Source organism: Euleptes europaea, chromosome 11, assembly GCF_029931775.1.
Source record: "Euleptes europaea isolate rEulEur1 chromosome 11, rEulEur1.hap1, whole genome shotgun sequence".
Lineage (NCBI taxonomy): Eukaryota > Metazoa > Chordata > Lepidosauria > Squamata > Sphaerodactylidae > Euleptes > Euleptes europaea.
This window is the reverse complement of record NC_079322.1, coordinates 59,345,533-59,362,663: the sequence shown is the minus strand read 5'-3', so window position 1 is coordinate 59,362,663 and position 17,131 is coordinate 59,345,533. Positions and strand designations below refer to the sequence as shown.

General features: G+C 42.7%; 1 protein-coding gene across 1 annotated transcript in view; it reads right to left on the bottom strand.

Moving 5' to 3' along the window:
- The window catches only part of MYO3A (myosin IIIA), a 104,562-nt gene that overhangs the window by 24,354 nt on the left and 63,077 nt on the right, over nt 1-17,131 (bottom strand). Inside the window, exons 19-31 of the mRNA XM_056856986.1 lie at nt 16,716-16,869; nt 15,925-16,013; nt 13,972-14,101; nt 12,874-12,953; nt 12,397-12,438; nt 11,702-11,779; nt 10,154-10,359; nt 9,197-9,308; nt 7,895-8,057; nt 6,313-6,399; nt 4,966-5,089; nt 2,919-3,078; nt 2,004-2,876 (exon numbers count right to left, since the gene is read on the bottom strand). Of these exons, the coding sequence (XP_056712964.1) occupies nt 2,004-2,876; nt 2,919-3,078; nt 4,966-5,089; nt 6,313-6,399; nt 7,895-8,057; nt 9,197-9,308; nt 10,154-10,359; nt 11,702-11,779; nt 12,397-12,438; nt 12,874-12,953; nt 13,972-14,101; nt 15,925-16,013; nt 16,716-16,869 (2,298 nt within the window). The remainder of the gene's footprint in view (nt 1-2,003; nt 2,877-2,918; nt 3,079-4,965; nt 5,090-6,312; nt 6,400-7,894; nt 8,058-9,196; nt 9,309-10,153; nt 10,360-11,701; nt 11,780-12,396; nt 12,439-12,873; nt 12,954-13,971; nt 14,102-15,924; nt 16,014-16,715; nt 16,870-17,131) is intronic.

Genomic DNA, 17,131 nt, shown 5'->3' with positions numbered 1-17,131 from the left:
TAGGTGAAGAGATAGCATAGTAGTGAGACAAATTAACTTTTAAGATTTAGATGGAATTTGAACCCAGATCTCTCCAAACCAAGTGATAATATTTTAGTCACTATGCCAGCCCCGCTCCGATAGAAAAGTATCATCAAACGGAATGTCTTAAAGAAACATTGAGATGGTACCTATAACATTCAGGCCTGCCCTAATGCCTGAGACAGACCGTGCTATTTCAGCATACTGAATCCCCACCACAGAGGGTGAATCAACCTCTGCGTCACTCCTCTGCATGACTAGGAGCTGGCAGAGAAGTAACACAAACTTGTAATCTGCAGTGAACGGAGGAATGCAACAGCATTCAACCAGATGTGCAAAACTGGTGAACAGATGTGCCTTTACATTCGTGTTCATGCCCCAGTGAAGCCAGCCTGCTCGGAATTACTCCCGTTTGATGCCACTGAAGGTATTTTGAACGTCAGTGAGACTAAAGGCTCGATTACGTGTGATGTCACAAGTTCTGTGAATGGAGGGACACTGCAGCCATCTTCAACACGTGCTTCTGTTTGCCCTTCCTGTTTCCGGTATGAACCTTGGGCATGGCCAAGGCACATGCTGAAGAGCAAGAGCCAAAGGGCTTTCAGCTGTTAGCCTGTGGCTTATGCCATGTGGCACTGGACAAGCTGGCTCACTGGATTCAGACTGGCCCAAGATGCAATTAGTTATTCTTGAGTGGCGGACTCTAACCTGGAGAACCTGCTGGGTGACCATGGTCCAGTCACAGTTCTCTCAGAACTCTCTCAGCCCCAACTACCTCACAAGGTGCCTGTTGTGTGTGTGTGTGTGGGGGGGAAGGGATGGTGATTGTAAGCCACTTTAGGACTCCTTACGGTAGAAAAAAGTGGGGTATAAAAACCAACTCTTCTTCTTGTTGTTTATATACTTAAACTGTATTTTTAACTGCATTTTGATTGCATTTTTATTGTGAGTCACTTCAGAAGAAAAAAACTCGCTCCTTTCACTATGGTCCTGATAGAAATCAGCCCCTGTTCATTTTACTTTCCAAGAAAACAAAACCATCGAGAAAACCATTCCTGAATAGTTGTCCTAAGAACAGTCAGAACTCAACAGCTCACATCTGACTGTGATAAACTGTACCAGCAAAGAAAAGGGAGCTGTCTGCTTTCAGATTTAAAGGTATTAAAACCTGGAACTCTTATGCTGAACCACCTCTCTGATGACACATACAAAGTCTTAGTTTCCCCCCCCCCCAACAATATCTTCTACAACTCTGCAATGCAGAGGATTAATTTTCAGTGAGCTGTCATCTAATGCACTGAACTCAGCCCTGCTCAAGCAACGGAACGACACTTTCTCCCATCAACCCCAGCTGAGGGAAGAAAGTCTGGAGCCAGGGCTGGTTAATGGAAGGAGTGGGGGTGAGGGGGAGAAAACAGCAGTGCCTTCAGCCTACTAGCTTTTGCTTCTCCTACCCAGGGAGAGAGCTATCGGAAAATGAAAAGAAAATGTGTATTTTAAAACAAATTCCCAGACTCTCTGGTTAACTTTTACCCTGAACGAATAGGTACTTAAAATATAAACAGAAGTTACTTAGCAGAGAGGGGTAGGAAACGAAGCAGGAAAAATATGTATCAAAACTCCAAACTTCGGCATTACAATTAAAGCTAAAACCAGAGAGGTGACAAAGCCTTCTTCTCTCTCTGGCCTTCCAAGCTTTTCCCATAGCCGTTCCTCCAGGTTGGATGGCTTTTTGTGGTGTTGCTGATATAGATCTCCAGAGGCGACAAGCTCTCTTTTATGCTGCTCGTGCCATTCTCTGCACAGAAAATACCTGCTTCTCCTCAGGTATCTTTCCTGTCCCTTTCACCTCAGCATTCTCCTCTCCAACCACCTATGGCTCCTTCCTCAGGGACCTAAACCATTTCCCTGCCAAAACCCACCGGGAGCCAAAACCATAGAGTTACATAAAGAAAAGACACCGTCCTCTCTATGATTCTTACCTGTCTTGAGAAGGCTGCCAAATCAGACTTCTCTTTCTCGGCACCATCTTTTAAAATATTCTTATGGTCTTCAGAGTGAGCACCGGAGCTTCGCCTCTCTTTCACGGCTTTAGAGCCAAGATTCTGACTGTGCCCTCCACTTTCCCCCTCCTGGTTTCCACAAGGCAATTTCCCTTCTCTTTTGAGCTGCCCTCTTTTCCGGTACCCTCGATAATTACTCTGAATGACTAATGCTGCCTTCTCTTTGTCTGCCGAGCTTTGCTTGCTGGCTTCAGTGTGTTTCTGAGAGCCCCTCACGGAGCCTTTCCTTACACTGCCTTTATTTTCACAGGGAATTGCCCTGCCGTGTTTCAGAGACCCTGTTTCCGGGCAGCTGTCTTGGGTAACAATGGAAGCATGGCTTTTCTCATCTGTGCCACTTATCTCCAGAGGTATCTGTTGGCCCGGTTCGCTCGCCTTTTTGATGGATGCTTTCTGAGGCATGTGACTTGAATCGACCTGGTTTTTATCTTCCTCTGAAAGCTCTCCTGGAGGCTTTTGTTTCATTGATGACTTTCCTGCTGGAGGAAGCATCTCTTTGTCTTCTGCTGGTGCCTTCTTGCGCAAGTTATCACGGGAGATGCTTGGAACACGAGATGCAGCAACATCAGTTTGATCTGTGCCAGCTTCTGCATCCTGTACTGTATTCTGAACGCTCTTTTTGGCTTCTTTGAGGCTTGGCTTTGAGGGCGGCTGTTGCTCTGCCTTTGTCTCACACTGCTCCTTCACCTTTTTACGTTCTCTGTAACCCCGGTAGTTACTCTGAAGGATAATAGCAGCTTCCTCTTCAGGTTGAGAAGAAGAGCTCTGCTCGACAACTGAGCTGCCCTCAACCTCCGGAGAAGAGCTCTGATGAATAGTTGTATTGCCCTCAACCTCTGCAGAAGAGCTCTGATGAATAGTTGTATTGCCCTCAGCCTCTGGAAAAATCTGCTCAACAGCTATGCCCACTTCAGCCTCTGGTTCTGGTTCATCTTGATCCATTTCACTCACAGCAGCTGCAATTTCAGCCTTTTCTTTCTTGAGAAATGATTCCCTGGAACAGACACATTATATGTAGGTGATATTACAACAGATATTGCAACCTTATGGCATCACCCAGGGCAATGTTTATATATTAAAATGTCAATATGATAAATTTAAAAAACAAAACAAACCCCAGTATCACAGCAATAAAAGGGACCTGAAAAATGAAGATACACTTTTTTGAGTATAGCATTAATTCAGTATTCCAAAGATAAGCTGTTTCAGATTGTTGGAGAGGCAGGTCGCTTTTCTCATAAAGAGCTCGAGCCAGTGAAGCCCTCTTCAAATCAAGCTGAGCTACTTGATGTGTCGGTGTACAAGCTAAGTTATTGCTGATGTAGTACCATCAGCATATTTGGGTGCTCTACCTGTCACAGACACATTACAGCTAGGTGTGCCTGAGCACTGACTGGTTCAGCTCATGTCCTGCTCGCTACAGGTGAGCAGAGAGGAGCTGTTAGCATGTGTCCAAATGAATTTGGATGTGTCCATTTCACATCAGCATGTTGAATTACTGCATGATTACAGGGCTTTTTCACAGCAGCTGCCGTTGCTGCCTCCAGTGTTGTTATTTTTTAAAGAATTAAAATTTATTGGATAATAACAATAAATAATAACAGCAACTGAAAGAAGCAGAAAAAAAGAAAGACAATCTTCATGATTTAAAATACAGTATATCTATATACACGATAAGATAAAAGCAGGATTCCTATGTTACAGCTTATTTCTTTGTCTTCATATTCATCATTCCATCCTGACTGAGTACAACACATTCCCCTTTCTCGCCCTTATTTATAAAATTCTCTATTTTATTTATAGTTTATGACCATAACTCATCTAAACTTATTGTATCTCTATTTTTCTGATATGCTGTTGCTGCCTCCAGTGTTAAAAAGAAGAAGAGTTGGTTTTTATAGGCTGACTTTCTCTCCCACTCAAACGGGCTTACAATCACCTTCCCTTCCCCTCCCCACAACAGACACCCTGTGTGGTAGGTGGGGCTGAGAGAGCTGTGACTAGCCCAAGGGCACCCAGCTGGCTTCAAGTGTAGGAGTGGGGAAACAAATCCATTTCACCAGATTAGCCTCTGCCGCTCATGTGGAGGAGTGGGGAGTCAAACTCGGTTCTCCAGATCAGAGCCCACCGCTCCAAACCCAGATCAGAGCCCACTGCTCTTAACCACTACACCACGCTGGCTCATAGTTAAAAGAAAATAATGTGAATTGAGACTTACTACTTAGATATTTATGTACACTCTCAGTATTTGCTCCCTGTGGTCATGAGTATGTTCTCCCACTGCTGTTTAGAAGAGTCAAAGAAGAGTTGGTTTTAATGCCCCACTTTTCTCTACTGTAAGGAGTCTCAAAGTGGTTTACAATTGCCTTCCCTCCCCACAACAGGTACCTTGCGAGGTAGGTGGGACAGAGAGTTTGGAAAGAACTGCCACCCAGCAGGCTTCATGTGGAGGAGTGGGGAATCGAACCCAGTTCTTCAGATCAGAGTCCACCACTCATGTGTAGGAGTGGGGAATCAACCCCGGTTTCCCAGATTAGAGTCTTAACTCTGCTCTTAACTATACCATGCTGACTTATTGACAGTTAAGTAGACTAGTAGCCGGACTGAGGTAGGATGCCTACACATGACTTAGAACCAATCAGGAAGCCTGAGTGGAAAATATTGAGTCTGAAAAAAATTGTGGGGCCCCACTTCTTGGCTTCAAGACTTTAATATATTTCTTGATCTCCTGGTTAGTTGTAAAGAAGGAACAAGTCCCACTGAAACCAGCGGAACCTGCTTGTGAGAAAGCCTGGACAGGATTGGGTTGCACTGATGTAGGTTCTGAGCCAGTGGAATGACCCACTTTAATGGAACTTTAATGAAAGAAAACAAACAACACCTTTTCCTCTTGAAGCTCTTCCTCTCCTTGAACCCCCTGTAATGTGTTTGGATTGTCGTTGCAGCCTTGTTACTTGCATCCTTTATTTCTTTAACTTTCTTTCTGATTAAGTATCCTCTTCCAACTGACAAATGACAAGAAGAATACAGCTTTCACAACTGTCTTTCACGGAACAATGTCAAATAGCCACAGCACAAATTTATGCTGAATTCACACAATCAAAGAAGCATGTGGGTTTGTGCCCCTTTTCTGTAATCCAGTTGTGTAAGAACTTCTCCTGTCTAGGGAAATGAAGATCTCCTTTATCTTTGAAGGTCTTCTGACGTACTTCTCCACAAAATAGGAATTGTTTGCCCCACCTATTACCAGGGTTGGTGGTTCGTGTAGGTGGGGAGTTGACCAAGTCCACGGTATGGCAAAGGGCCGTCCTCCTAGTCTGAATCCAATGATCTGTCAGCTGAAGTTACCAAGGGATGAGGATCTTTCCTTTCCTTTGTTCCCCCGCCTCCCCAAGCAGACCTTTTCAGCCCTGAAAAATTTGATTTCCATGTTCATGGGAGCCTTGTGGCCCAATAACCACATGGGTTGGGGGTTGTGATGAAGAGGCAGAAGAGGATGTGATCAACCCTCTTGCCTCTTCCGTCAGGGGAGCCGTGCTGATGGCAGAAGGAGAAGATCACCCTTCCTCCTTCTCAAACCACATGGTAATTAGTCCACACGGGTCCTGCCATTCTGGGAATCAACTTCCTCAGGGTTGGGAAGGACTGCTGGGGGAAGGAGAACCACAGAAAGATCCACAATCTTGTTTATTAATTTATACCCCACCTTTCTCCCCAGTGGGGACCCAAAGTGGTTTACATGGTTCTCCTCCCCTTCACTTTACCCTCATAACAATCCTGTGACGTAGATTAGGCCAAGGGTGTGTGACTGCCTCTAGGTCATCCGACATGCTTCCATGGGGGGGGGGGATTTGAACTTTGGTGGAACGTGTGCCCAAAGATCACTGGATTCAATCCCCTTACTGGGGGCATTGGGTCGATCTCCCAACTGGAAACCTTTTGCTCTCAGGATCCACTGCTTCAGCTCTCTTCCTTTCATTGGGACATTCTCTCCACCCTCCCCCGGCCCTGGCCCCAAGCACATCTCAATGACACAGAGTTAGAACACAAAACAAAAAAGAAAGGCGAGCAGGACAAAAACACTGTAGGCATTTCCAGTCTATAGGAGGAACACAATAAACCGAATCAGAGGCTGCAGTTATCTCCCCTCCGATCTAGACAGGTTGCTACACATATTGACTGCGCAAAAAAGAAAAAACTATAGTGAATTAAAAACATCAATTCTTACCAGCCTGAAGTCTGGTAACACGCATTTCCATTTTCGATTCATTCACTGCATGGGTATAGTCTTTACGAGCAGCATAACCCCTGTAAGCTAAAGACAGATGGTGAAACTTTGTAAGCTCTTGCTAATTTTATTTCTAAGCTACTGTTATGTATCTATTCCGGACAGGGGGAGAAAAATTACAGCAGGCATGCCCTTTGGAAGGAGGAGTGAGTTGTTACACGAGGGTCTTTTGCTTGTGGCAAGAGAGCACACCTGGTTCAACATATCAGGTTCAAATACCAAGAACGGCTTCAAGAACGGTAAAATAGGGTTCCCCCCCTTCAGATTTTTAGTTGTGTACAGAAGATGTTTTATTTCTATTCATTAAAAATGTACAGTGTAAATGTAAATGCAAGTACGGATTTCATGTGGGAACAAAGGTTGGCTGCAGCTATCTGTATAGCATACACTTGGTGGCAAACTCATGGAAAGCATCTAACACATTCTTTATCCCATCTTTCCTTCATGGTATAGTGGTTAACAATGGTGGATTCTAATCTGGCGAACCGGGTTCGATTCCCCACTCCTCCATAAAGAATGCTGGTTGACATTGGGCTAGTCACAGCTCTCTCCGAACTCTCTCAGCCTCACCTACCTCACAAGGTGTCTGTTGTGGGGAGAGGAAGGGAAGGAGATTGAACATATGAACACATGAAGCTGCCTTACACTGAAACAGACCGTTGGTCCATCAAAGTCAGTATTGTCTACTCAGGCCGGCAGCAGATCTCCTGGGTCTCAGGCAGAGGTCTTTCACATTGCCTACGACCTAATCCTTATTGGAGATGCTGTGGATTGAACCTGGGACCTTCTGCAGATGCTCTACCACTGGTGTATATAGTCGTTATCCTGTTACTATGTATATATTTTTATCTGCTGGTCTTGGATTGTATTAAAGTTATTGATTGCTCTACCACTGAACCACAGCCCCTCCCCAAGCCAGGAAGCTCAGCCACAATGCTGGAAATAGGCTTTGGGTGGTGGGCGTGTCCCCAATATTTTCAACCATCCCCCCTCCCCCAGGATCTAAGCCAGTTTGATTCTCCTTAAAAGGTAGAGAAAATCGGCATACAAAAACCAACTCTTCTTCTTCCTCCTCCTCCAATGTGCTCAGGGTAGCTTACGTGGTTCCACATTCTTTCACTTCATTCTCCTCAAAATGCTGTGAGGTAGGCTAGGCTGAGGTAGGCTAGGCTGAGAGAGAATGACTGGCCGGAGGAAGCTTTGTAAGCCACCCATTCAAACCCAGTTCTCTTAGATCCTAGGCCAACATTCTAACCATTACACCACATCGCCTCTTACTGACTTTCTGGCCTGCTGGTCTAAGAAATGTTCTTTGCCTCCGGTGGCTGATTTCTGTGTAGTTCCTTCATTTGGTCATAGCAGGATAATGATTCGCAGGCTGGATCCTCACTAGATACCTCCCAGGCCATCCGCTCAGGTCTTGACACTAAGGGTTGTTCTTACCCTGTTGGTCTTATTCCACACGGATGTGAGCAACAAGCCATACTTGTATACAGTTATATATATCAAGTTAAACATTTACCTGTTTGTATTTTGACTGCACTTTCTTCTCTTTTCTCCTTTAGCTTTTTGTATCTCTTCGAACCAAGCCACCCTCTGACATATGCTTGAATCAGAACAATCCTGTTGATTGTCTCCTTCCGCATTAAATTTAGCTGCTCTACATGGTAGTATTTGAGGAACACCTTTTAAAATATAGAAAATATGTAATCAGGTGAACTGTATACTATGTCTTCAGTACCAGATTCCCTATAGTGACAAAGGAAACATCTGTCTCAGTAATGGCCATTTGGCCTCTAGGAAAATATATCCCCATGTCTCTGTCAGTCCCTATCCAATGCATCTCTTTTGAGTTATCATACCAGAGCAAAACCACTGGGGAACACAAGAAGAAAAATTCCAAGGAGGATGAAGTGCCTCTTGAAAAGGTCAGGTGACTCTTTAACCAAGTAAAAAATGTCTGCTTCAACAAAATATCAACCTTGAATCAGTTTGCAGTAAGGAAGCAATGACAAATTGTGATTGTTCCCTATTTGGATGGATGGATGCATCCAGTAATATGGTTGTAGCTGAGGTCAAAGAATTTGGACTCAATTATTGCTTTGATCTCCAACATTATCTGCGACTTTGGATTTATCTACTTTTCATCCATTCAGTTATAAAGACGAGTATAAGATGACATGTTATGGGATGAGATCCAGGGCAAGAACTTTGCAAGGATCTCCCATCTTCATAAGAACATCCTTGCTGGATCAGACCAAGGCACCTTCTCCTATACCAGAAACATATCCATTCAAAACACAGTGAACAAGACAGTCACCAGTGTAAGAGATGGGCAAGGGCCTTGGTAGTAGTTTGATAGTAGTGAGATTAGGGAACGATCTACGAAGTGAATAAAGAGTTAGGGGGGCATTTGAGCACTACCCAATGGAAGACGTAGCAACTCTGCATTGACAAAGAGCATACTTTGCTAAGTACCCTTTTGCAATCCTCTAGAATTATCAGTGAGAGGGAGGGCAGCATGGTGTAGCTTGATCTTGTCAGATCTCGGAAAATAAGCAGGGTCAGCCCTGGATAGTACTGAGATGGGAGACCACCAAGGAATTCCAGGGTTGCTATGCAGAGGAAGGCACTGGCAAACCACCTCTGTTGGTCTCTTGCTTTGAAAACCCCATAAGAGGTCGCCATAAGTCGGCTGCGACTTGACGGCACTTTACACACACACAAAGAATAATCAGTTCACTAATTTATCCCATTAAACTTCAATGGGATTGGAATAGAAGACATTCTTGATGGATTGGAAACCCATGTGAGATAATACTACCTTAGTTTTCCCAAGTATCCAGGTATCAAGCTGGGCTTTTTCCAAGATGGCAGCACACGTTTCAGGGCTTACGGGAGGGTTTTCACTTGATTTATAACACAGGATATAATATCTAAGAGGCAAAACCAAAGTACCGCACTTACAAAATGCACTTAGTGACAACTGTCTACTTTAACTTTTATCTGAGTTTAATTCTTTGCCAGAACAGCTCAAGCTGTTAAAAACTGCTGCGGATTTGTGTGCGTGACATTTAAACGCCAAGCTAGAGGCTCGTCGAAGACACATAGCACAGCTGCATACATAAACACCCTACAATAAACATTGATACAAAGCATCCAAATATTTAATTTCTATGTGTATTTGAGCTGATCAGCTTATTCAGAAAGGCCACACGTTATGGAAGTCCCGGGATCTACCACTTCAGAATGTAGGTGGGAGTATCATGTTTGTATCCTTCCCATATAAAATATATAATACACACTGTGTATACAGAAAACTAACACACCAGAGTCAACCAGAAGGCTAGCCTCCAAATCTTCTTTTAGACACTAGATTTCCACAGGCAGTAAGTAAATAACAAGAGAGACAGCATTCAAGCATGTGATTCTACACCATTACGCTGTTATGGTATAAACCTTAGAGATTCCTTGTGTGTGTTTTTCTGAATATACAGGACTGGTTGACATAATACCAAACCACGGATTGGTACTACATGAACAAGAAGCCCATACTTGTTTCCCATTCATTTGCATGACAAAAAGCACCATAGGAAGGTCATTGCAGTATGGGTGGTATGCATGAATCAAGGTGTCCGAACAGCATGAGCTTCTCTGAACAACATCACATGCATATTTTCAGAAGCTTTCTCCCATCTTAAAAGCTGATTCACTTAAGACTGGAACATCAAGCGATGTTTTCAAAAGAACAACTGCCAAGTCTTCCTTTTCAAATTCATACCGTTTTATGAAGTTAGCGAAGAGAATACGATGAGAATAACCCTGTCTCCGAATTCGTGCGGTTTCAAGGATGCCAGTGTAGCGCAGCTGGACCAATACCTTCTCCTTGTCATACTTGTTTGCCTGTCGATCGTTGTTTGGCTTAATGCAACGGACAAAGTGAGGTTGGCCAACCACCATTTTAGATAATAAATCCATCAGTGAATACTGAAAGGAAATGCGGAAATAAACATTTGAATGATATACTACCCTCCATGCAAGTGAGCGAGCTCTTTGCAATCTCTATTATTTCAAATCTACTTGCATTTTGTACAGTTCATGGACCTGTCTAGGTCTTCTGTAGGTGCCCATAAGTCCTGGTATAGCTGCTGTCAGGCTGAAACCAGCTATCTATTGACTGTATCATAAAGAGTTTTCCATGTAATAATATTGGCCAGCTGAGAACAAAACGTAATGAAAAGGGGCAAAACCCCCAAATTCAGCAGAGGGGAAAAAAGCTAAGTGACTACATGAAATTTCCTGGGCATTTGGCATGAGAGAATCTTTTCAAAAAGGACTTCTGATTGTGTGAAATTAAAACAATCTGTTTCAGGAAATATAAGAATAACTAGTAATGCTAGTTTATAGGGTGGCCAACTCTGGGTTGGGAAATTCTTGGGAGATTTCCGGAGGGACCTCAGTGAGGTAAAATGCCATAGACTCCACCTATCAAAGCAGCCATTCTCTTTTCTCCAGGAGAACTGAGCTCCGTAGATCAGTTGAGATTCCAGGAGATCTTCAGGTCCCACCTGGAGGTTGGCAGCCTCACATTATACTTTGCAGGCTCTTGAAGCCATTCAAAATGAGATCTTTAGATTTCTGCATGGTTTCCTTAACAAAATTATTTCCATTGTATTGCAGGCTGAAGGTGGAGGTTATTTAGTTACTATGTGTGGGGGGGCATATTATGTTGTCTAAGCTGCGTACTCCCAGACCAAATCCTACATACATTAGATATTATAAACAAACCTATATCATATTTTGCATATTATGTAAAATATATCCCTAACAAGATGGAGGGTAGCATTTGCAAAAATAAAAGGAGAGGGAGGAGAAACAATCACAGAATCATAGAGTTGGAAGGGACCACCAGGGTCATCAAGTCCAACCCCCTGCACAATGCAGGAAATTCACAACTACCTCCCCCCACCACACCCCTAGTGACCAGATGGCCAAGATGCCCTCCCTCTCATGATCTGCCTAAGGTCACAGAATCAGCATTGCTGACAGATGGCCACCTAGCCTCTTCTTAAAAACCTCCAGGGAAGGAGAGCTTACCACGTCCCGAGGAAGCCTGTTCCACTGAGGAACTGCTCTGTTAGAAAATTCTCCCTAATGTCTAGATGGAAACTCTTCTGATTTAATTTCAACCCATTGGTTCTGGTCTGGCCTTCCTGGGCAACAGAAAACAACTCAGCATCATCCTCTATATGACAGCCCCTCACATACTTGAACAATAGCTGGTTACTATACAATACATAATATTTATACATACAATCTGAGGTCTTACTCTAAAATATGAAGCAACTGTCTGTGTTTTCATATTGGTTGTTTCTCTTGGGTGATGTGTGGTATCTTCTGGCTCACTCTATATGTATCAAGAAAGAAAACCGTGGTTCTTATCTCTAGAGTTACAGCTTATTGCAACAACTCAACAAATTATTCTTTTTTTTTAAAAACCAACAGTTATTTTAAACTCTAGACACTACTGAGCAATAACTAAAATAAATCAGAGACCATTACTCCAGTCACATTACAATACTGTACGACACTGTACACACATGCAGACACACACAAACACACATACTGAACACAGTTTGACAACTGAACATACAGATACCTGTACTGTATGGAAAGGCAGCTTTTTGGCATCTGTTTTGCCAGGAGATAGCCAGGAGGACTATTAATAAACACCCTGCAAATTTTTCCTCCCACATTACTGTGTTTCGAGGTTATTTTTAACAGTGCGTGAACTGTCATCACTATTCGAACCTTTTGCATGTTCTCATTTGTTTAATAACATACCAACCAAAAACCTACTTACTTGAAAGTGAGTCACTGAATTCAACAGTGCCTACTCTCAAGTAAGCGTGCTTCAGAATGAGAGCCAGGATCACGGCAGTTAAGAATTAATTTTGTTTTCCTTCAGGTAGTTATAAAACTATAGTCAGAAAGAAGGGAAAAGTAGGGTTGTTCTTTTTTTACCTCACGGAAGGAATACGAATTGCACAACACAAAGATATCCAGCTAAGTAGAAAAGAAATAAGAGAGAGGGAGAGAAACCAAGGAAGGGGTTACTTGCTTACTGTCTGTAGCAACAACAACAATATTGAGATAGCCAGCGTGGTGCAGTGGTTAAGAGCGGCAGACTCTAATCTGGAGAGCTGGGTTTGATTCCCCACTCCTCCACTTGAGCATGGAATTTAATCTAGCAAACCGGGTTTGTTTCCCCATTCTTACACATGAAGCCTTCTGGGTGACCTTGGGCCAGTCCCAGTTCTCTCTGAACTCTCTCAGCCCCACCTACCTCAGAAGGTGTCTGTTGTGGGGAGGGGGAATGTGATTGTAAGCCGCTTTGAGACTCCTTAAAGGTAGAGAGAAGCGGGGTATAAAAACCGACTCTTCTTCTTCTCCTTCCTCTACTTTAAAAACAGTGAGAGAACTGCCATGCCACTCCCTTACCTTAGTTTGGCTGATGGATTTCTGTGGAGTCCACATCTGGTAGTTTATTGCAGTTTTGCTTTTACTGTGTGCCAAATTACCTAAAGGAAGACAGAAAACACCCTGTCAAAATGGGCCATTTCATAGTGTGTGAAGGAGAAAACCTGACTTTGCCACCCCGCTTACACAGAACGGCCAGCTGGGTCCAAACATCACAACAGTGTTGGCAATTATGTGTTAGTCACAAAGACTCTACTATCTCCTAGCACCAACGTGGCTCAATACAGAACCAATTATGGTTCTTTACAAAAGGAAAGGGTACACAGGACGGGTAGGGGGACGCTAGAGTTACCAGTAAGCGAAGGGAACGGCAGGCAAAGATTTTGATGGGACTGAAGGGCTTCTCGGAGATGCTTTAAAGAAACGGAAATGATAGAGGGGAACAGTTGCCAGGAATCCAAGCATGAACCAAGTGCATATTTATGTCAGTGCACTAAAACAATAGTGCAGGGTGCTCCTATGTATATTTATGACTTTTTGTGAGACCTTGTGCGTGCCACTTTCTAATAAAGGACTTACAACAATCAGTGTTTGGGCTGCGGAAACTTTATGGATGATGAAGAAGAAGAGTTGGTTTTTATATGCCGACTTTCTCTACCACTTAAGGAAGAATCAAACCGGCTTAAAATCACCTTCATTTCCCCACAACAGACACCTTGTGAGGTAGGAGCGGCTGAGAGAGTTCGGAGGGAGCTGTGACTAGCCCAAGGTCACCCAGCTGACTTCATGCGTAGGAGTGGGGAAACCAACCCGGTTCACCAGATTAGCATCCGCTGCTCATGTGAAGGAGTGGGGAATCAAACCCGGTTCTCCAGATTACAGTCCACTGCTCCAAACCACCGCTCCTAACTACTACACCATGCTGGCTCTCAATGATGGTTAATTATCATCATTGGATGATTAATTATCACATCAGTTATCAGTAATGTTAAGACGTACCTTTTCAGTAATGCAAAGGAGCTTTTTTATGCTGAACCTTGGCTGATCTCTTGCTCTGAATTTTGATTTAAGGTGAACAAAACTGAATCCGACAGATCTAGCACTGTGACATGCTATTACCTGTTTTTGTTAGAGGGTGGATTACCAGCTGTCTGGTCAAATAGTTTTCCGAAGATCGCAGCAACAGTACAATGTCCGCTGGCAAGGTGTCCCTGTTTTTAGCTAAGAAGCCGCCTGCATTATACAGAACCTGTTTTGCAAAAAGGGCAGTAAAAGTTGTTACACAACTTACCTCATACATAGTTTCCCTCTTACTTATTGCTCCAGAATGGGCCATGTAAAACTCCACCTCCCTGGTTTCCTTCTGCTGCCTTTGCACTGTTCTAAGCCATGGGGGTGGTCCCCTTGCTGCAAATGGCGACACTACACCTCTGCCAGCCTGGACATGCTTACATCTGGCATGGCCAAGAGGAGCGTCATGCAAACTCTTGACACCCGTAGGGCTGCATCCCGCTCACAAAGGGTACACTTTGGCTGCAGTTGAGTCTAAGACCTAGCAGAGAAAGGGTTGTTCTAGACTATTTTCAGCCTCACTACTTATGAAAGTGTTGAAGAACTGTGAGGATATCCTGGCAGTTTGCTTTTAGGCTGTGATGCTGGAGAATTTTTTTTTTTAAAAAATTGCCATATGATTGAAAGGTATAAATGAATGTTGACGGTTGGAATGGAGGTTGATATTCCATATAAACCCAATATATTCTTGTTAAATCTGGTACCTAATCTAGCTAAAGATCAACTTTGTATGGTGTTACATATGATAACTGTGGCTAGAACAACCTTTGCCAGTCACTGGAAACAAAAATCAACTCCAAAGATAGAGGAATGGCTGGTTAAAGTTAAAGAAATACATGTTTTTAGTTAAGCTAACAGCATATCAGAAAAACAGAGATACAATAAGATTGGATGCGGTAGGGTCACATACAATAAGTAAAATAGAGAATTACATAAATAAGGGGGGGAAGAGGAATGCGTTGCGCTCAGTCAGGACGTAATGATAAATATGAAGACATAGAAATAAGCTGTAGCATGGGAGACTTGATCTTATTTTATTAGATAGATAGATAGATAGATAGATAGATAGATAGATAGATAGATAGATAGATAGATAGATAGAGATATATTGTATTTTAAATTACGAAGACTGTCAGTAATTCTGCTTTTTTTAGTTGTTATTGTCATTGGGGTTCTTTTTCTAATAAAATTTAAACAAAATAAAAAATAAAAATAAATGAATGTTGATGTATTATAATGACAAAAATACAGAACTGGACGCTCGCTGTAATGTAACAATTTCAAAGATGGAAAAAACACTCCAATGTGTAAACGGCAGTGAGGGAGGGCAGTGACAAGCATGCGGATTTTAGATAAATAGACAGAGCAGAGCTTGGTTCACTATTATGGATATTTTAGTTATATTAGCAGCATGGTCTTAGTTTCTTCTCAAGAATTTGTATTATGAGTATTTTAGTAATGTTATATTTCCATTTGCTTTTGTTATATTTCTGTTTTCCTTTGTTGTTGTATTCTCATTTTTGCTTAATAAAAAAATGAAAGGTGTAAATGAATGTTGGGGAGCAGTAATTTTATTTATTGCATTTTTTTGCCATCAAGTTGCAACTGACTTATGGTGACCTCACAGACTTTTCAAGGCAAGAGACTTCAGAGGTGGTTTGCCATTGCCTGCCTCTGCGAAGCAACCCTGGATTTCTTTGGTGGTCTCCCATCCAAATACTATCCAGGGCTGACCCTGCTTAGCTTCTGGGATCTGAAGAGATTAGGCTATCCTGTGCTATATAGGTCAGAATTGGAAAAATTGCAAATTTCAATTATTACTAGTTATTACAAATTTGGAACAACTAAGAGTTCTGCTCCATAATACTAATTTTTGCCCTTCCCACCATAAGGCAATTAAAAAAAATCCTCCAGTCTTTGGGCAGAACATTGCCATTAGTTGGCCCACCTTCTGTGAAAGGTGTTGATAATATCAGCGAATAACATTTGCAAATCATTTACCTTTCCAGCATAGTGGTAAATCCCAAATGTCAAGTCCACTCTTTTTGGCCTCCAGAAATATTTGGACTTCAAGTTGTCTTCAAATTTTTCTGTAAGAAAACACACTGATTGTGTTCTAAGTGGTATAACATAATGAATATATGTATTTCTTCCTTGGTGCCAGCATGTATCATTTATGCCAACAGTTACTTCCCAACCATTTTTTCTTAACCAGAAAATAGGAACGCACAAAAGATGTTTTCACTAAAACCTAAACTCTCATAGGATTTTGATGGTTCCCCCTCTGAAAGACACTAGCCCAAGGAAGTTGGCTCCGAACATCACAGGGTAACAACTAGCAAAACAGATCTAGGTTTTATGGCTCTCTTTTACCTTTCTTCTGAGCACTTTTCATGGGCAAGAACATTCGTTGCAGAGGTGCACTTTGTACTCTTAGAGACATGTATACAGTCACACTGAAAACATAAGCAAATATACTCTTGGACATGAAATGTGTCACAGTTTGTCAATCTTCTTTGTAGCACAACTTGCCAATGGTCACTTTAACATATTTTCTCTCCAAGCCATGGTACAATCATTAATTCCTTTTGTGTACCACCAGGCAGGTGTGATCCAAGTCCCAGAGCAACAAACTGAGTCCTGGCAGGTAATTGTGGTTCCATGCTGATCATGGTTCCCAGTGGCCACACTCATTCCCATGCCACCAATGGCTGGGAGAAAGCCAAGCTCTTGTGGCGCACTGGCACCCTCACTGTGACAGGGAAATGGCCCTGAAACTGCCAGTAACTTACCCACAAGTGTTTGATCAGTGGCTCGAGGAAAACGGCTTTCCTCATCAAGGAGAGACAGCAATCCCATTGGCTTTTGGAGGAACATATCCAGCAAAGGTCTGTTGTCCTCATACTCAATAACTCGAGCATCAACGCCTTCATACAGGTATTCATTCTGGAACAGATGACAAAAACCTGCATTGGTTTGAATAAACCTAAACATTACGCACAGGCTGGATCTATGTGTAGAGGCCAGGAGAGGTCTGGTCTTCTCCTTCATTCTCCCTCATTCACTGGTTCATGCCACATATATGGGGCTAGAGTATCTTATTTGATGCCACAGCTACAGCAGCTGATCCAGTTAACATAACACACATATAATTATTATAGTAACTAGCCAATGTCAAAAAAGTTATAAGCAATAGCTTTCAGAGAGG